The 21,058-nt window shown below is 41.2% G+C and overlaps 1 protein-coding gene across 2 annotated transcripts in view; it reads right to left on the bottom strand.

The window, feature by feature from the left end:
- The window catches only part of fancm (FA complementation group M), a 39,223-nt gene that overhangs the window by 1,893 nt on the left and 16,272 nt on the right, over positions 1-21,058 (bottom strand). The window contains exons 5-21 of one of the 2 annotated variants that reach the window (XM_069536031.1): positions 15,537-15,668; positions 15,045-15,177; positions 14,794-14,886; positions 14,487-14,591; positions 13,890-14,062; positions 12,852-13,058; positions 12,494-12,734; positions 12,250-12,398; positions 11,297-11,461; positions 2,953-4,792; positions 2,741-2,829; positions 2,083-2,148; positions 1,833-1,952; positions 1,437-1,602; positions 1,196-1,299; positions 602-1,098; positions 434-527 (exon numbers count right to left, since the gene is read on the bottom strand). In XM_069536031.1, the coding sequence (XP_069392132.1) occupies positions 434-527; positions 602-1,098; positions 1,196-1,299; positions 1,437-1,602; positions 1,833-1,952; positions 2,083-2,148; positions 2,741-2,829; positions 2,953-4,792; positions 11,297-11,461; positions 12,250-12,398; positions 12,494-12,734; positions 12,852-13,058; positions 13,890-14,062; positions 14,487-14,591; positions 14,794-14,886; positions 15,045-15,177; positions 15,537-15,668 (4,374 nt within the window). Of the gene's footprint in view, positions 1-433; positions 528-601; positions 1,099-1,195; positions 1,300-1,436; positions 1,603-1,832; positions 1,953-2,082; positions 2,149-2,740; positions 2,830-2,952; positions 4,793-11,296; positions 11,462-12,249; positions 12,399-12,493; positions 12,735-12,851; positions 13,059-13,889; positions 14,063-14,486; positions 14,592-14,793; positions 14,887-15,044; positions 15,178-15,536; positions 15,669-21,058 lie in introns of those variants that run through there. The other variant, XR_011244776.1, reaches the window with a different exon arrangement.

Here is a 21,058-nt window from a genome sequence, read left to right as displayed (position 1 = left end):
TTTACTTTGAAGTTTTTAAGAAATAGCTTCAGTGCACAGGTTCTAGCGATAATGCACCTGATAAAAAATGAATCAGCACAGTGTGTCTATGTACTGCATCTTTCTCTCCCACATGTACGGCACTGTGGACAGGTGTGTTAACCATAGACTGCTTATAAAGATGGACGACATGACAGCTCCGCTGCAGCGAAGCCAAAGGCGCTCACCATCTGTTTTGGATGGGACATGGACGAAACTAAAACATCAATGTACAAGTAAAATCAATTTTTCAGCCCATCGTTACTCCGCCTCCTCTGGCTCCAAATGCGCAAGATGGCAGCGATTTCATTCAGGATATTTTGGCTTCATTTCAAGATAGGGGGATGAAATGGAGACGCGTTGTCCATCTTTACACACAGTCTGTGGTGTGTACGTTCGTTTTGTTTGCTTTTACCTTGGGCGGATTCTTGGAGGTTATCTGCGACACTGACTTCTCAAAGTCGAGCTCATCAGAGAGGAGATGCTGATTTTCTAACCTCCGGCGACACCTGCAGGAGAACACAAACAATTCTCTAATAGCTGCTAACTGAAGATCTGTGCGACTATATGACAGTTTCCATACCTCTCATTTAGCTGTTCTTCACTCTCCGAGCTCCTTTGTCGTTTACTCAACAGTGAGACCTTGGTTGCGATGGTTGAAGATGAGGAGAAGGGGCCTTTCTGCTGCTGCTGATGTCTGCTGGGCTCCAGCTGTGCTGCCTTTTGCTGCGAGGTGACAGCAACACTGCCCCCTGTGGTAAGGCTTCTCTCTTCGCTAACTTCACCTGTCTCCTCATCACTGGAATCATTCACACGTATGATCCGGGTACGCTTGGTTTTCTCCTCAGCTCTCTGCTCTGAAGAAGCTTCGGCCCCGGTCTTAGCGCCGGGTCTGTCTCTCGCCCTGACGTTGTGCAGGAAAACACGCCGCCTGGTGGCATACTGCCTCCTACCATCTACGTACGAGTCCTCAGGCATGAGCTCGATGTCCTCAGCCTCTTCCACGCTGCTCTCCACCTCCTCCACCTCACTGCCGACCACAAAGCTGTCCTCGGCATACGTTTCATCCAACTCAGGCACCTGGGCATAAGAGGTCAGGCGGATAGATACATGTTTGTTCGGAGATTTTTCATCTGCATTGGGTAAAGAAATGCTTGGTATAAAATAGAAAGTATACCTGGGAAAAGATGTCAGTGCGATGGGTTCTGTAAGACATTTTGAATTTGCCGTGGACTGCAGGGCTTCTCACTGACTTCAGGTAAACCCCATGCATCTCTGAGTCTGACAGACAGGAAGCACAAGTCTAAGTGTCACTGCAGGACTACAGCTTCCTAAAGCACTCAAACACAGCTCAGGGAATCTGATTTGAATAATCCACTTATCCAGATATAGCATAAGCACATTCATTGGTGCTGTACCATTCAGTCCCTGAGAGAAGTGTGTGTTGTTGACCACAAATCCATCAAGAGACTGGTTCTGATCCTCTCCATCCTCTTCATCAGACGACACGTCTGCCCCCTCCTCATCCTCCGACAGCTCCGCTTCCTCCTGCAGGAACTGACGCACTTTGTGACACACGGCGTGCTGATAAAAGAAACAATGGAAAATGTCAACGCTGAAGGTGTCAACAGATATAAAAACATGGTCTGAAATTTTGCAGTGACTGTATTTTGAAAAAGACGAAGAGCTGAAAGAGGTCAGGGCTTAATAATGGAGCCAGAAAACCTGTCATTCCCTGCATGAAGCTACGAGTAAATGAAGAACTTCAGATTCTGATCACAGCTTCACACTGAGCAATCTGTTGCTGCACAGACCTTGGCTTCGGCCCGTTTGACTCGTTTCCTCTCGGCTCCCTGCGCTGGGGTTCTGTGTGCAATCACTTTCTCGTTCTGGAAATCATCATCAGAAACAGCTTCGCCCTCTGTTTCATCAGACTGGAGGACAACAAGCAGAGCAAATTAGTCCAATACTGTGCACCGTGAATGCTTTCTGATGCTGCACATGAGGACATGCAGAAAAAATTGACGAGGTAATATACTTTCGTACTAATCGAGAAATTCTCACAGTGTTAAGAGGAGCTGCCCGTTTCCTGTTCACAACCACCGGAGAGTCCACGTCACTGATCTTGGACTAACAGAGAAAAAACATTATCATACATACATACATAGATGTGTTTTCTTACTCAGGAACATTGTCTATTATAAGAATGCTTCTTTTTCTTCTTTAATGAGGATATTTCTTGCTGTGACATTTCATTCACATTACTTCTTGCAGACTGGTTGTCATGACAACCGCATGTACCTTTGGAAATGATGGACAGAGGCAACCGCAGTCGTCTGAATCAGAAATCTCCTATCTAGGCTGCTGTTTTTGTGGCATCACACAGATGTGTATCAATGTGTGACTGTGTTTTGTTGACAAGACTGAGCAAAACTCAAAAAGAGCCACAGTTTAATCTAAACTGTTAAAAATATAATAATTTTAGTTTAGTAGAAAACTGAATATCTTTGGGTTTTTAGACCAGGTCGGTTGGTCAGGGATTTAGAAAAAGAGGTCACACAATGCAGGATACAAGAATCTGATGGACATTTTTTCCGAATTTTATAGACCGAATAATAAATCAATTAACTGAGTGAACACAAATGACCTGAGACCTACCCACCTGGTCCAGGAAGCAGATTAATAAAATAAGATAAAATAAAAATCATTAGGCCTTGCTAACCACTTCTGGGGACGACAAAGTGTTGAACACATCCTGATGTCTTCTTTTAAGAACCACAACTTCCTCTTCACTGTCACTGTTGGACTGCTCTAAGAAAGGTGAGACAGAGAAAAGCAGGAACATTGACACCAGGTTTCCCCCAGTAAAAATCTAAAAGATTCAATATGAGGAAATCAACATTCACGATTCATATTTTTTAAGGGTAAACAAACCTGGATGAGGGGGTGAGTCAGAAACACAAACCGATTTCTGAAGTGACCTGTTCTCCGCACCTGACCCTCCCTTGACCTCGGCGGGGCAACCTGCTGGTCGTTTACATTTCGAGCTGGAGAGCAAAGAGGGTGTGTGCGGCCTGGCTGGACCTGGCATGAGCGTCCTCCTCACTCCCACTGATGTGATGGGAGAAGGGAGAGCACCACTCTTAAACATCCGAAAAGGCGACATTTCTCTGTTCCTCTGCTCTGAAAAAATTTGGGGTGTGGACAATTTAGATTCACGGCACTGTGCAGGGATTCTCTGTGCAGTGAAGCTGTTATAGGGAGTGGAGGAGTTAGAAACGGTCAGCAATGACACTGGGGAGTCAGCTTTCTGCTTTTTAGGCTCTGGAGAGGTCAACGTACACGAGGCAGGAACGGCCTCTACGTCTGCTTCGTCTCCTGAGTCCTCCAGGGAATAACCAAGGTCAAAGTTGACAGAGAAGTAGTCATGGGAACTATCACATGACTCAGCGTTTTGTTGCACTGTGGGAGATTTGCAGTGAGCTGAAATTATCTTATCTCCAGTGTTGCAAGCGGCTGCATCATGAGTTGTCTGCTTGGCATGCAGAGTTTGAGTTAGTTGCTTTGTGCATGCTAAATCATCCGTTTGCATTGTGTTTAATCTTTGTCTGCTGTCTGCTGTGTGCTCAGTGCTAAACGGTTGTGTTGTGTTCTGCATTTGTGACGTGTCAGACTTCCTTTTTATGCTGTTGGGAACGTTTCTGGCACAAGGGGACGTCCTGGGTGTGACTCCAGGAGTGGGGATGTCGGGGATAGTCATTTGCAGGAAGGCTTCGTCATCCCCAAACAGATCCATGCTGTCGTCCATGTGAGGGCTGCACCGAGAGGCCCTGTCGTCGTTCACACCTCCATCCGTCGAGTGTGGCGTTTCCTCAGTCCTCACATTATCCCAGCTGACCTTTTCCTCGCTCGTGTTGTCTGAGTTATTCTTTATTTTCTGGCTCTTCTCAGCTTCCTCGCCAATCTGTTGCTTCTTGAAGTTATTGTACAGTTCCTCGTCTGCCTCGATGTTGGCTTCTTCCTCCCCAAACACCTCATCCCAGGTTGGACTGTTGGCTGCTACACGAACAGGCAGATGCTCCTCATGCAGCAGATCACTACAGTTTTTACTGACCTCCTGACCCGCTGGAGGCTGGTTTGAGTCTGCCCTCTGGGAGGCATTGCCGGCGTTGCTCATCATCATTTCATCATCATCGTCTATGTCCAAGGTAAAGCTGACCTGAAATGGTTGATTAAGCTGCTGATGAAAGGGAGGAAGTGACGGAGTCGCCATATCAGCCTCTAACTCTGCAGGCGGCAATGAAGGAGATCGAGAGAGGAGCTCGGCCACGTGAGCCAGAATGACCTTCAGACTCTCACTTGTCCCCGGAAGGAGCTCAGCAGAGGAGGGAGGAGGAGCTGAATCCCACTTTGGAAGGTAGAACATGGCCTGAAGCTCAACATCTTCTTCCTCATCAACTTTTGTACTCAGCCGTGAGATAATGTCTGAATTTATGACACCTTCGTTAATATTGACACAGTCATCATCCATGTCTGCTTCTGGACAGTCATTTTTTGAAGGGAGAGGACAAATAGCCTCAAGCCCTGGGTGATCTGTGAAGTCGCTCTCAAGTTCCTCGATACACTCCAGATCAGACGATGTAGAATGAGAAGGTTTGAGTGTTTTAGCGCAGGTGTTTACGCTCTTCTGCTTCTTCTGTCCTTTCCTCATGTCGCCATCTTTGTCGGCTTTGTGGAGGTAAGGAAGAAGCTCCTGTTCGTAATGGCACTCCCCCTGAATACACACACACACACACACACACACACACACACACAAACAGAGGGAGTTGTATAAGAAAAGATCTCACAGCAGGAGGACCAAGGTAAAGGAGCTGCTATTAACTATGCCAGCCTGTTCTACGTCAGCTGTGATGTTGAGGCCGTCCAATTCGCCAATCAAACTCTAATATAATCAGAAGTGTCCGAGGAAGAGATGTCACATGGCAGCCACACATGGGGCACATACAAGTCTGATTGCCCAAATTAGTTTTGGTAAAGCATGGAAGAAGACAGACTTTGTCTTGTTACAATTAGCTGTTGTTCAAAGCTCCGCAGGAAAACAGTTTTAATAGACATTAAAACTAGCAATAAAGCTCCAACAGAATTACGTAATCTCTCTATCTCTGCGGATAAACAAGCGGATAAACATCGTTACCATCCAACAGACCATTTGACCTGGAAATGATTAATTGAGAGTGGTATCCTGCTTGGGCCAGCAGGGTGTCATCCAAACTGTGAGCACCAGGACGAAGACGCTCCATGAGTAAATAAGAGACCTTATGTGAAATGAGAGCGTGCTTGGAGAGCAAAATACAGGTTTTGTCTCAGAAGAGGGTGATAAAAAAGGACTGAGAGGAGCCCTTATGTCATGGTATTAAATAAAGCTTCATACTTGAGTGGGCATGGTTTAATGTGAACAAATGGCCCCTGGAGTTGCTAAAAATGAGAAACAGTGCGTAAAAGACCTTCTTGTGGTGAGGAAATGTATCCTAGGTCACACAAGAGAGAACTGTGGTCAAAGAATATCATATATCAATGACCTGCATTTCTCAATGTTTGCCCTCCAACATACTCTCCCTTGCTAAACCCTATAGAAGACTTTTTGAGCAGTGGAATGACAGATAATAGCAATGAGAAACTTAGCAAAAGGGGTTTTTGATTCCTCTTTTGTTTGTTTGTTTTTTAAAATTTACATTTGAAGAGTTTGTGTTTGTGCAGTTTAACTGGCATCAGCAGGTGGTTTTGGAATTCATACAAGAACGTTGGCCCAGTTTTCTGTATGAGGAATGAACTCAGTCAACTGTCTCACTTCCTGCTTCAACAGGTAGGAGATGGACAGACGTGTATTTCAGTCAGTGTTGGGAGGGAGATGCAGCCTTTACAGAGGCGTTAAACCAAATATACATTTGTTTAGAACAATAAACGCTATGTAAACTAGAATGGTGCTCAGTGGAGTGCATTGTACAAAGAAATAAAGGAAGTGTTCTCATAACCTAAATAAATTATGAACAACACCCATAATTGTATTTCTCTGCAGGGCCAGTTATTTTAATCCTTTAGTTAAATGATTTGTCTTAAGACAAACACTAAAACACTAAAACCCTGGAGGCGGGACAGCTGCAGCCAAAGCATGAGAGCTGTAGACGCTCAGCAGCTCCAGCAGAGGGCTGAATACTTTCCTCTGAAATATGTCATCTGATTCCTTAATACATTTCTATTTTATCAGTTTCTGAGGAAAAACACGAATTGTATTTTACTAATCCACTCAAAAATATAACATTTTTAAATTTCAGCATTTTTTTCACCAAGTGAATTACTCACATTTAAGAGTGAAATTACAGGTTAAATTTGGATTTTGGATTTTTCTTAGCTGATCAATGTGAAAGATATATGTCTGTTAACATTAACATTAAGTGTTTTACTTTTTTGATCACGTAAATTACAAAAATGTTAACACAGAAATTGTGTTTTCTTCAGAAGATGATTAAAAAAAAAGTTTTTTTACACCTGTTTGTCTTCGAGCATTACTTTTTTAATCAAGAGAAGCATCGGTAAATATACTAATAATAATTGATACCTATATTAACTGATGTATTTTAACATCTTTTTTCCGGTCAGACGTTCTGAATTTTGACACTGATGCTTCCTTTTGTTGACATCACACACTGTACACTGGCTTTCTGGGTCACTTAAATTATACAGAGCCCTCACAATGTTTCCAGGAACATGTTTGCTGTTTCACCTGCGTGACAAGTCTAAATGTCAATCAAGAAAATTGGCCTTAATTACTAGGAAAATATTGGATAATTACTGGGCTGCAACTCGCTGCAGTCAGTCAATACAGGCCGTAACACAGCCCTGAATGTGGAGAGGCGAGGTTTGAATGATGGAGCAAAAAATGTGAGTGCATGTCCTTGTAAAAGGTTTGTGTTGCAGGGTTGCCATCATAACTGGCTGTGTCTGATGGTCAAAGGAGTACATGGGTGTTGATAAGTCCAGAACTTCATTCAAAAACTCTCACAAAATGTCTCAGGCTCTCTCTGACGCATCCAGAATGCACTTGTAAAATATAGAGTTTACCCTACATCTTTTTTAGGGTAATCCATCTTTAAACCCATCCTTAAAACTCCCATGACCCTCAGACACAGCTTTGCTCCGAGCTGTCCACTCTGCACAAAGACCAAGTTCAATGCACGTACTTTAAACGTCAAAATCCCACTGAAAAATGGAACACAGGCTTTTAGGAATTCACAGATTAGAGACACTGAGCTTTTGAGGGAATCTATCAACATCGTCCTTTTCTTGAAGACATCGGAAAAAAAAGTTTCAACGCTGTTCATTGCTGAAAAAATGAACTAAATTCGCACTAATCTTAACCACACACAATTCATTAATGGTCAGATTAAGCCTCCAGATCTAGAGATGTGGCCGACCGAAATAAATTCAATGACGAGGGTAGGACGGAGGGAGTGTTTTCATGTTGTTCGGTCTGCATGAGAAGGAGGCAGCGAAGTGAACACTTCTCCTTGCTCATTATCTCATTGCATTAAAACAATTACACGGATTTGATGCTCATGCACACGTACAAAGAACGCCTCAGCCTTATTATCTGTCTGCATGAGTTTGTTTCAAAACATGCCCCAGCACAGGTCGACAATCACTTGCGTTTTCTTTGTCCTCAGATCGGCTGACACTAATTCAAACAATACTCCCCTGCAGACACTGAGGCATTTTAATAACAGTTGCTATGAAGACGCTACTCTGCAGAATCAGCTACATTTCCTTTCTGCACACAGTGTGAATTCACATACAAATTTCAGCTTTTTTAATGAGAACAAACCCTGGAATCTGAGTATAACTTAACAAATCTAAGAGGAAGGAGAAGACACGAGCAGAGGGAAAACTTTCAGCCAGTGAGTGACGAGATGACAATGACGCAACTTTCTAAGATGTGTTTTTTCTTTTTCTAGGGTAAAATAAATGAATTTTCTCAGCTGAATTTTCTGTTTTTGTTTAGCTCAATGTAAAACTGTGAATTATTCATTATTAAAAATTGCTTCTTTCATTCTTATCAAACTACTTTGTATTTGTCTGCCTCTACTATGTGTTTTATTTGTTTTACATCAGTCCCTGATCTGCGGCTCAGCCCTCGTCAGCCTTGCACACTTCACATCTATGTCATTACAGCCTGACCTACTTCCAGCTTCCTGGATTTATGTAACAGTTCAGAGAAGCGTTACATAATGGCAGGAGGAGGCGTGTCTGCCATGTGTCTCCACGTGTCTGACAGGCCGAGCGGCAGCACAATGAAAGACATGGCATGGTTTTGAACTCTCCTCGACATAAACAACCCTAAAATGAGGACGTGTGTAAGATAAAGTTAGGGCTTTGATTTAGCAACTTGAATTTTCTTCTTTTATTCCTTCTCTGAGGTTTTTGGAGGAAAAGGTCAGAACGCCTCTCGGCAAATACCGGTCGAGCTAGTAGAAGCTGTGATGTCCCTGATAGGGCGCAAATGAATATGGGACATGGCTGCTGCATAAAAGGCTTTAAATCAGCAATGAATGGAGAATGAATGTTCATCAAACCATGACTTACAATATGTTTTTAGCAGGATTGTGGATTTGTCAAATTTAGGGAAAAGACAATGAAGGAGAAGACAAATTTGTTTACTGTAATTGCTTTTCAAAGTTTTGAGACGAAAATCAACAGGCTTTAAAAAATACTGAAATAAAGAACAGACAAAGACCAAAACAGACTTGCTCATCTAATTCAAAAAGGGCTTTTGCCTGGAAATGTTGAATAATAATGACAATTTTAAACCATTTACCTTGTATACAAAAGTCTGTTTTGGTGATCTGTATTATTTAATCTTTGTATTTTTCTCTTATCTTTTAGTATTTCATCTTCGTGTCTCTTTGTTTACCAGCTTTCGAAATTTCCTCTTTGCAATTTTATGAGACTTACAATAGCATTTCCTCAGTTCCTGTCGTCATTGTTTTGGTCCTTGCCATGAGGGTGGGTGGAGTGGTGCGGACAAGATATATATTGTTTTTATAGCTTTTATTCTAGGAAGCGCTTTGTGTTACACTGTTTGTATTGAAAGTACTCTTCAAATAATGTGAGGAAATAACGTTAGGCCATGAATCATGGAGAAAAAGATTTCTATTGCAGAGCTGGATGCACGTATTTCAAATAAGGTTTCAGTTATGTTGTAAATTCAATTTATTTCAAATAATAAATTCCAACAAAATAAAAGGTTTCATGGGAAGAATCATATAATGTTGTTCTTGTTTTCTTACAGGTCAGCTGGACATGTAAAATGTGACGTCTCAACAAACAATTCAGCATTAACGAGGAATATGTTCTCCATAATATTTAATATAAAATATATTAATATATGTTTAGATGAAACAGTTTCTTTCCTGGAAATCCAACTAGAAGTATTAAACATAACTAACTGTATTAAAGGTTAAATTAAGTCTCAAAACTGTCAGAATTATTTTTCCTATAATTAGGCCAAAATAACTTAATTGTGATTTTCAGGAAACTTACAAGAAATTGTTAGGAAATAATGGACCTGTAAAATAAATGAAAACCAAGGTTTGTCAATGTTGTAAGATTTGCGCATCTTTTAAAAATATTTTTAGAAATGATGCTCAAACTACAGCTCACTTTAAATAGACAAATCATGAAAAAATATCTTTATATTTAAAAAAATCTAATTGATATATATATATATATATATATATATATATATATATAAATATTAAAAAAACACTACATTCAATATTATTAATATACATTTAGAAGCGTAGAAGTGGAGGTACAAGGATCATTTATTGCATATGTCAAATAGAGTGCAAAAGCTAAGTAGAAAAACTGCCTGGTGATGATGTATGATGTATGAACAGTCTGCACCTGAACAACTGCAGTTTGAAAATATTATTCTCATCATCCCGCTGCCATAAAACGAGCCTGGGCCCTGCACCGCCGCTGCCTAACGCCTCTGTGTTCTACGGCAAATTGTTGTTTTTACTTTCGGACACTGAGTAATGTTGTTTTTTCCATGTACAAGTGGATGATTGAAAGTTAACTCTGTTTGGTTCGCTGGTATATTCATGACCTGAATTAATCCACAGAGGCATGCAAGACGTTGGCTGTCATCTCGCCCTGTAATCCTGTTTTGTTTTTGAATGTGGGCTAATTCTCTCCTTCCCTTGTATGGTCAGACCCACAGTGGAAAAAACCAGGTAATAAGAACCCACTCGTATGTTCAGCCAATCATCAGTTTTACCATAATCTCAGACCCAATCCCAGACCCGAGGATTGGACCAATTCAAGGGTCTTACTGATAACAATCTTGTGAAGTAGCAGATGGTGAGACAAGGAGGCCTTGTGGTCAGATATTATTAAACCGCACCATAGCAACAGAGTTGTTGCACTGCTGGGACTACAGATCTGTTAACCTTGCTAATATAACAAATCATACAAACAACGACAAACACACAAGATGGCTGTCACACAGCGGCTAAGACCATGAACCAGGCTGCTATTAGGTAAGCACACAGAAAAAAGTACGAGATGAAAAAGAGGAGAAAGAAGAAGAAGAAGAAGAAAAACGAGTTAAGGTCTCTATAACTCTATAAACGTAAATGTAAGTTTGCCTCGAAAATGATCATTAATATGAAAAAAATATAAAGAGTTATTTGTTAAATTGAGTTTAAGAGGAAACTAGAGGAGAATCCGCTTGGAAGCACACAACTGAATACAAATAAACTTTTTTTTTTTTTACCAGGACTGCAATTTCACCATGGATCCTTTTTTTTTTATGCGAAGAATTTGCCTTCCAGGTCAAAATGATGAATGTAATAACTAAACACAAACCACAATCATATTTTCACATGCACCTCAGCTGACTCCTTTTAGTTGAGTGACTTTATTAGGTTTGGTTCTCCCTTGCATGAACATAAGTACTTTCTTTCTTTTAAAAAACCAAGCGAGAGATTTTGGAATATGTTTGAAGCCCTTTTTTTTTTTCAAACCATTTGGCAAACACCAGAGACCTTTGGTTAACTGATCTACACCCTTAACAAGTGCGTACACTGTCATCTGGTTAACTTATTAACTTGATGACGCACTGGAGGCTTAACTTCTGATATTTTTCCCTTCATGTCACACAGTTCATTCACTTCTGCCTCGATCCCTAATAACACAAACCAGCTGCTCCTCTGCTCACCTCGTTCTCCTCCTTCATGCCGTCTACGAGCTCCATCACCTGGATGAAGTGGCGACAGCGGAGGGAGTGATCGACGACATGGGTGGGCAACACTTTGTGCTGCCAGTGTCTCCATTCCCACAAAGACAGCTCTCTGGACGGGGGGCAGCTTTTGTCAAGTTCCTCCTTCAAGACATAAAATCACATACAAATAGAAGGTGTTAGAGAGTATTAGTGTTATTCTCCAGCCACTGAAATGACACAGAGGGGATGATGGCAGGGTTCCTGCACGTATTCTTCTTTTCAACTCCTGACTTTTCCATATGTAATTTTCCAACTTCGGGCAGGAGATTTTTCTCACTGAGGTAATGGCAAATTCAGGGGGCGGCCTTCACACACAGCTGAAAACTGGAACCACAGTATGATTGATTTAGGGATGCTTTATACGAAGGGTGCCAACAAACGCATATCCATCTTCCAGAAATCTCTGTCTGTGGCTCACATATCTCAAGAACCACTCATCTCATCGTCTTCACACTTGGCATGTGTATTGTTGAGGGCCCAAGGAAGTTCAGTGTTGAATCTGGTGCGATTTGGACACACGGTATGTTCAATATATTTGAATAAACAGGAAACCAGCGCTCTGTAGCAGTTTTACTTAATTCTTATCATCTACATCATGAGAACAGTTTTAAATGGAACCTCTTGGCTAACTGGTAACTATGGTACTATTTTTCAGTTTCCGTTTGCAATTTTGACTATTGGCCAATTGTTAGAATTATCAAAATGCCAACTAGTGGTAACCTCAAATCTAGTATGTTTCTCTTAAGTGTTTGTATACTAAGACAAAAAGTTAATTTCACTGTTTATTTTTTTGTACAAAAACATATTAAGTCTGCTTTATTTTCTTCTACATTGTCCTCCCTACCTCCAAGACAGAAACAAACAAACAGAAATTCAGACAGAATGATAACCTGAGGCGGTCGATCACTGGGTATGGACACAAAGTGTGACTGCTTCAGGGTCGGATGGGCGTCATCATCTTGCAGCCTCATGGTGGACGCCCACAGGGAATATTCCGCACTGCTCAGAAACCCGTCAGATGTTGACCTGCTCTGCTGAACTACAATATTGGACACACACAAACTCAGACACCAATTTTTCTCTATCTCCATTCTGAATAATCAAAATACTCTTCACTTCTTCCTTGCTGCTTACATAAGTTCTGAGGGTGGATGAGGGAGCTCCGTCTCTCACAGTGGGACCGTCGACCGCCGCCGGACGCCCTGCTGCTCTCCCTGATTTCAAACTGGCCACAGGTAATGTGCATCTTGTGCAGGGTGGGGTTCACTCCCTCTGGCAGCATGCGGGGACTGTTGGGATACATGTGGAAGCCACTCTTGTTGCCAGTGATGGACTTGTAAACACTGCGCTTGTTGCTCTGGCTCTGGTTGTACGTCTGAAGGTGAATGAAAAGTTCAAATTTAGGTCATTTTGTGCAATTGTTTGTGAGACGAGAAAATTCAATTCAAATTTAATTCAAGGATCACATGTTTTTTTTTTTTTAAACACTCACTCTCTCCTCGCGTCCTTCAGCCAGGATGACAACGATGCGTCCCTGCCTTTTACGGCCGGTACGTCCCATCCGCTGCACAAGGCGAATGGGATTCTTCTGCGCATCGAAGCAAATGATGAGGTCCACCTCTCCGATGTCCAGCCCCTCTTCCCCCACGCAGGTCGACACCAGCGTGTTGAAGCCTCCCTGACGAAACCTGTGCACCACCTAAAACGTGACAATATATACAAAGATATAAATATAGAGGCCTTTTTATAATGCAGTGTCTGGTCTATAATGCAGTGTCTGGTCTATATTAACACATAAAGTGTGTGCAGCAGTCAACAGTAGGCTATGTACATTTACATTATGAGCACCATTCCTGCATTATTTAGTCAGAGGAGGTTCCACGTACTGTCTGTACAGAGATATATATTTTTATATATATATTTTATTATATATTTATTTATTTTCTCTCTCTTTCATTACCAACTGAGCTGGCTAAAATTAGGAATTGGGATTCAATCAGGTTTTTGACTTTATATTAAGTTTATTTAGGTCATTCATGTGTTTCACTAAAGAATCTATGTTTAGAAACTCTTCGGCTACATCCACAATACAAGGTTTCGTTTGAAAACGCATCAACTCAGCTACAGAAATACCTGGCGTCCACACTACTCCAGAGTTTTAGAGCCGCTAAGACGGAGAAGTTTGGAAACGCTGCTGGCTCAGTTTTAGTTTGAAAATTACAGTGCTGCATTTTAGTCTGGGCGCCAGAAACTGAGATGTTTGGAAAAGATGAAGTAGGTGCTCACAACCACTGGCTGATTGTGTCTTTTTGGTCAGGACGTAGCCTTTGCTTGTTTGTCAGGCTCCTATCACATGACCCCCTTCTGAAAGAACGTTTTCAGGTATGTTATTAAAACACATGCAAATGTAGTAGTTTAGACGTAGCCTTAGTGCTGGCAAAGGTTATGGAATAGTTTCTACAGTTAAAACCAAATCCACAACACTGACAAATCACTTGCAGTTGCAGTTTTAGCAGCACAGTATACGTACCTCCAGCTGTTCCTTCTGGGTGAAGCCTTTGACCCCCTTCCCAGCCGAGGCCTGGCCCATAAAGGTCATGACCTTGATCATCGGAGCGTGGCGGTTCAAAATGTCGGCGATCTCCTGCACACTTTCCCGGAAAGATGAGAAGATCATCACCCGTGTGCTCTCCGCCCGAAGAGCTGAACCGGGACAATAATGACACAGAAACGGCTGATTTCTTATGGTGCTTGAACTTATAATATGTTGGATTCAGATGCTGGAATGATTTATAAAGCTCTAAGTGAACACAGTTTTATCAGAATTTGTTTTGGTAATATAACATATAAATACTCTATTAAGGATACATTCACTGCTTTTGCTTATTGAGAAGGACTCTGGACAAGGGGCTTGCACATATTTGAGGGAGGATGGACAACACAGTACTGTATATTTACCAGGAACAAAACAATCGAAACCCAAACTTTGCATCTATAATGCAAAAGAACAGGATTAAACTACAGTGCTGTATTAAGAGAATGAAGAGAATTACAAATTCAGATTTCAATCAGAACAATCATTCCGTACAGGAGTCACAGCCTGCGACTGCTATAACAAGTAAATCACCATCATTGTCTGCTGAGCTCTCAGCCCACTGTCTGAAATGCTGCAGCACCACCCCTTCCAGTTTCTCCAGTTTGGGGTGACTGTAAATGAACGGCTCATCTGGACCTGGAAATAATAATCATAGAGGATGCTAATCAAAAAGAGGCAGTGTATTCATAGATAAACTTTAGAGCAACATGTAAATTCAAACATTTTGTTTCTAGATTTGGAGGAACAGCATTCAGATTAAAGCACAAACGACACAGGCTCATCCATTCAGGAAAGTGCAAAACTATGACTGAGATGATATGAATAAGTGCTCAGGTACCAGCAGACGGCTTCACAAACATCACTTCCATCTCATGGTAGAGGTCCATGAAGGTGGGAGTCCTCTGCAGCTCATTCCTCGCCCTGGACATCTCTGAAACAAGGATCGCAAACATGTTTTACAAATCATACACTGTATATTATTTTGTGCTTATGCTGCTGGTGGCGAGGATTAAAAAAAATCAGGGTTATCAAAAACTTTGGTGGAAATCTGTTACAGTGCAAAATGACCCCAGAAATAAATTCACCGACCTCTGGATCCGTCCACAATTCCCTGGATGTAAAAAAAGAGCGATCGCAGCCCCATCTGCATCAGCAGCTCGTATCCGTGGTACATGCTGATGCAGAGGGCAAAGTCGCCCTCCAGCATCCCCTGCTGTGGACCCTGTGGAGAGCAAGAGGTCAGGGGAGTCCATGTCACCACTGTGAGGCCGAGGTCAAAAATGTGCTGGAGAAATAAACTATTCAAGTTATAGGAGCTGTGCATGCATCAGCTGTAACAATAACATCCTTGATCCCGTTTCTACTGTCTTTAAAAATGCAGTCAAATTTAAATTTCTATTTGCAATTAAGATGTTATATAATATTTAAATTATTCTATCATCTTTTGTAAGTTAAATTAAATCTGTAAATTTGTACTTAAAACAGCCTACCAGTGATACTTAAAGACACATACTGAAGCTGTGTAACACACAGTTTGTAACATTAACACTGGCCAATCACAGAGCAGACACGAGTCCGTGCCTTGAGATGCGGTGGTGGGTTTTTGCGGAACTGGTCTCTGGCGAGGATGAGCTGGTATTTGCTGAGAGTCCTCAGGTCCTTGTGAGCCATCACCCGGTTCTGCACCAGACGAGACATGAATTTCTCCAGCACCTGTCAGGAAGAGCAACACACACACATACGTCAATAATTGGCCATTTCCTGTGTTAAGGGTTAATGCATCAGACTGAGCAGCTAGCACCTTACTACATAAGACTGCAACAGTGCGCGCGCGCGCGCGCGCGCGCGCGCGCGCGCGCGCACACACACACACACACACACACACACACACACACACACACACACACACACACACACACACACACACACACCAAAAATTGGCCATTTCCTGTGTTAAGGGTTAATGCATCAGACTGAGTAGCTAGTACCTTACTACATAAAACTGAAAAAGACACACACACAACACACCCAGGTGTTCCTTTCTTAGTAAACGGACAAGGACAGACTTGAATAGATGTCTTACTTCAGCCAGAGACATAGAATAATGCTATTATGTGTTGGATTCTTTCTTTTATTCTTTTCCTCTCCCTGTCCTCATTTCCACATAATGGCAGGAGAGATGGAGCAGTTTATCATACACACAATTTTGGCAATATCTATTCATCCTTACAACCACAGAATGGAAGGACAGGTCATTACAATTTCGATTTGGGGCCGTCTGGAAGTGCTGCTGTATAAGTAGAGAGAATAAAAGGCTGCTCTGAAAGAAGAAGTAGTCTGACAGGCTATTTAGTTGTTTTGATTTCTAAATGATGATCGTCTTATGAAATGAACTCAAAACGTAATTATGGTATGATCTGCAAAGTAGGCTAAATTATGTTAGCCTTAAAACTGACTGAATAACAGGAGAGAGACAGAGTTGAAGAAGAAGGTGAAGAGCGATGAGGTGGAGGAGGGAAAAAAAGGAGAAGGTGCAGAAGAAGAGGAAAAAGAAGCAGGAGAGGAAGAGAAGAAAGAAGAAGACAAAGACAGAGAGTTAGAGGAAAAAGAAAATTAAGCAGAAAAGGAAAAAGAAGAGGAAGAAGAAAAAAAGGAGAAGAAGAAATTAGAGAATGAGAAGAAGGGGAGAAGAGGAAAACAGACATACAAGTTAGAAATGGTCTAATATAACCAGTGTAAATAGAAATGAGTAATTTGAGTGAAAGGTTGTTGTAATGATAAAAGGTGCTGTCGTTATCCTCACATCTGTTTGTCACAACACATTTCTTACAGTTGACATCTTCACAACCACCAGTGGAACTGCAAATGACAATAATCAATAGTAGACTCAGATCAAAAAAATCACGAGTTTTTCCTGCTGAAGTGTCGATTGTGTTTCTCCGAGGTGAAATGGGAGTTTGCCTCACAGAGCTTACGAAGACAAAAGCCAGGAGTTATATAACAACCTTTAATTCCACTGACCTTTCAGACAACATCAACAGCTATATCACCTAGGCCTAAATGTTCTGCGTAGCTCAGCCTTTCATTACACATGATATGGTTTAAGCCTGAAGACAGATCGCTTGAGGCGATTGGAGATTTATTGAATAAGTGTGAGACTGACGAAAGCTCATGAAGTCTACAGGAATAATGTTATTATTCAAAATATTTCAAGGTAATTTTCATTCATACAGTTTTCAATGGAGTATATTCACTAACTTAAATAGCACAGTGAAGCTTTAAGAATATAAAACTGAAAAAAGAGGATTATTTGACCAAATGGGGATTTTTTTTTTTTTTTTTAATATTAACCAAAATGTTACTGACAGAGAAATTGTTACCCTGTAAAGAACTTGCAACAGTTCTTTACAAAATGGATATTAGAAAACCAAGAGCTATAACGAGAAATACTTTCAATAGGCATGTAAGCAGTGCTGCGTTTTTTTTTCTCCCCAATATCAACATTGTCTTCTCTTAATCCATGTTTTCATTTTATCTATTTTTCTATTCTTTAATTTTCCATCTCTTTCTAGGCCAATTAAAACACAGTAACTACGTGATGAATCAGTCATAAGCTGTTTTTTTAGACATAAACTCTGGAAAATGTCGTTTTGCCTTTCACATATGAAGAATGCAGCAGGAGACGTGTTCACAACCACAGGAAGGAGTGGTGTCTGGGTTGGGCATGCAGGTGGCATGATGTAAAAATTCCACTCTGGAAAGAACGTGTTTTTGTTTACACAAACACTGGCGTCGTCCTTTATCACCAAAAGTTCATTGTGTTTCCAAGAAACACTGCAGGTCTGTAAAAAGGGCTACAGACAAAGATCAGAAATGGAGGACGGCTCAAAATGAAATCAAACTATATTTTGAAAAAGCTGGAATTCTGTTACGTTTAATAGTGGTTACGTTTGAGTGGGGCGGCTGAGAGGGCAAAATGAGGCTAGAGGTGGAAATTCAAACCTGTGGCGCAACAAGCACATGCACCTCAGCCTGTGATGAGATAAACCGTGTTCCTATGAACAGATACTGTTCCACATTTCCTACTGCTGAAAGGAAACGTATCTCACTGCCTCTTCATCGCTGAATCAATGTGATGAATTACCTCTTCTGCAAAATTATGAGCTGAATCTAAATTAGCTGGACTGAAGTCATGAGGATTTCAGACAGTGCATGAACACTGCAGGTTTAATGTCTTCAACTACATGCTCACCCTAGTTCTCCAATATATTTGAAGTGGTTTCATTTGAGCCTCACTGGCAGCCTGGTACTAGAGACAGCACTGTAATGTGGGTAATTTATCTTTCATCCAACACTTTGGTTCAGACTTAACTTCTTGATGAATTGCAATGAAATCAGGATAATAAATAGAGCGGAACAGCGACCAGCCTCTTTTAGAATGGCGCTGGTTCAAGAAGTAAAAGTCCCATTTATTTTTTCCGTTGACATTTCAGACAATCCTTATAAAAAGTCTTTAAAGCCTGGAACCAGACCGACCAGCTACAAGATGAATTGTGACCATAAACATTTGATTTGAGGTGAAATATTTGAAAGTGTAAAAAAGGCAAAGATACCAAACTGTGTATGAAGGAACTACACATCCAATAAACTGTGACCCTGCGACCCTTTTCTAATGACTTCCAGGACACATCTTCTTCAGTTTAACTTGATTGTTAATATACTGTTGCAATGTGTTGTAGTTTGTGTCTTACATGTAAGTATATAGCTTTTCATTTTGTGTATAGTGCCGATTGTAGCCGCATGAATTTTGTGGTTATGGTTAACATTTCCATGGTGAGAGGAGAAAAAAAAAACAAAGTACAAAGTGCATGGTGGTCCGAAAAAATTCAACTAACACAAAGTAACCCTCATCCCTCTCTCGCTAGTTAATTGACAGGTGGTGCCCAATGCGGGAACGTGCTTACAGCGCTCTGCTCAGGGCCAGATTATAAGATTATACACAACCAGATTAGTGAGGTCGCTGTTTTTTCTAATTGGAGTGAAATTACAAAATGTGCAAACCCAAAACTGTGCACTGCTACAACTACAATTTCTTTCTGTACTTGTATTAACTTGTTGCTGACACTTGTCCTGGGAAGATTTTGTACCTCCTCTTGCTTGTAAATCGTTGGCCTTCATCTACCAGTACTGTCAGGAAAATGTGTTTACTTCCTTTATTCACCTTAAATAAGGGGTAGTTTCTAAATTATTATTTCTTACCAGTGAATAATCACTTTAAATACCTTAGACATAATCACTATATATACTTCATTATTTAAGATAATGCAAAATTGTTCTTGAGGGGGATAAAACAAAAAAAAACATCCAGCACCTTGAGCTGCAGAGAGAGACTGGGTGTCTCCTTCACAGAAGCCTGAAGAAGTGTGTCTTAGTGTTACAGCTAACCTGGTTTTCTCATCAGAAATAGGATCAAATAATAATAAGTGATGATTACGACAGAGAAAGTGAAGAAAAAGGTGAAAAAACGACCGCATGGTTACCACCTACTCAATCTTTAAATACAGCAAACAATGAGCAGATGAGTGATGGCAAAAATAGAACACAGCACTTCAGGTCAGATGTGGCAGGAAAAATGCTGAATTAATACAAAGCAGAACCAGTTACTGCTTTAATGGAAAAAACAGGCAAAGAGTCAGTGTCAATTTAGTGAAAATCGAGGTGATGAGTATCAGGCCTGGCAGAATGGAAGGAGGAGAAAGAGGGGAAAAAAAACACTCACGGAAACAATACCATGAAAAATACTACATGGATAGATCATTTTAAGTTAACACTTATAATGGTAATGTAAAAATAATGATAATAGACTGGTTTTGTAAAAGTGGAGCGCAGTAAGGTGAGGTATGATGTGGGCTGGGAATAAATGAAGGAGAGGAGAGGAGAGGAGAGGAGAGGAGAGGAGAGGAGAGGAGAGGAGAGGAGAGGAAAGGAGAGGAGAGGAAAGGAGAGGAAAGGAGAGGACAGATGACAACACGGTCGACTTGAGCATGCTCAGCAGGGGCCAGCATCTGATTGGTTGAGGGGCATGGAGCTAAGTGACGTGGTGAATCAGTGAAAAAGCTTGTAGGCAGCTATTAATAACTGAAAGTACACTAAGCTGAACTCTCCCTCCTGTATGTCAACAATAGACAGAACTTGGTGCATGAGTGAACTTGTGCATGTATCTGTGGTGGGCGGGTAAGCTTGCCTTGCCGTCAGGATACGGGTACAGGCAGACAAGCAGCTTGCTTTGCTCAAATGAAGGGTCTCAGTTTGAATCTCAAATCTTATCACGTTAAATCATGTGATAAAACATTTGCTGCTGCAAGGTTGCTGCAGTGAATGAAAATGGAATCGCTGTCTGTCTGTCTGTGTGGATTTATAGGGAATAAACATGAGGACTAAGACAACCCCAGCGGTGATAGGTAGATAGATAGAGCCATGCAGGGGGCCATTAGGTCCACCTCCCTGTAGAGTATTGCCTAGTTTGTGTTTGCATGTGTGCATACATAGGAGACTCCCACACACACACACACACACAGACACATACATACATACACAAACACAAACAGGATTATGTAACAGCCTCGTATACGTGCATGTTGAAGGGTGCAACATGGTGGTTGGCTGTTGCAGTGACACAGATCAGACCAGTCTGTCCCCTAGAGGACAAGTTCAGGTTGTTTCAGTATTGTCTGTCTGGAAAATGTTTATTTATCTTCATCCACATTAGGATACTATTTATGAAAGATGATTTTTTTTTTTTAAAGCTTTTCCAAAGCAAAGAAAAGAAGAAATGTTTTGAAAAGAAAGAAAGAAATTTTGTATTTTACAGTATTTTGCTGTTGGTGTCCATGCATACAGTCTATGGTACATGCACATGCACCCCCGACTCATTCCTCACCAAAGAGCCCAGATACAGAAATATAAAATGTTGATTTTATTTGTAAAGGGTCAAATCATAATACACATTCGCTCAAGGCACTTTACATAGAAGGTTGGGTAATTTATCAACTTATGATCAACACACTCCTGGGGAAAAGTAAGGGTGTTTTAATGGTCAAACA

This window comes from Paralichthys olivaceus, chromosome 12, assembly GCF_024713975.1.
Source record: "Paralichthys olivaceus isolate ysfri-2021 chromosome 12, ASM2471397v2, whole genome shotgun sequence".
Classification (NCBI taxonomy): Eukaryota; Metazoa; Chordata; class Actinopteri; order Pleuronectiformes; family Paralichthyidae; genus Paralichthys; species Paralichthys olivaceus.
Note: the sequence above shows the minus strand (reverse complement) of the source record. Positions and strands in the feature narration are given on the sequence as shown.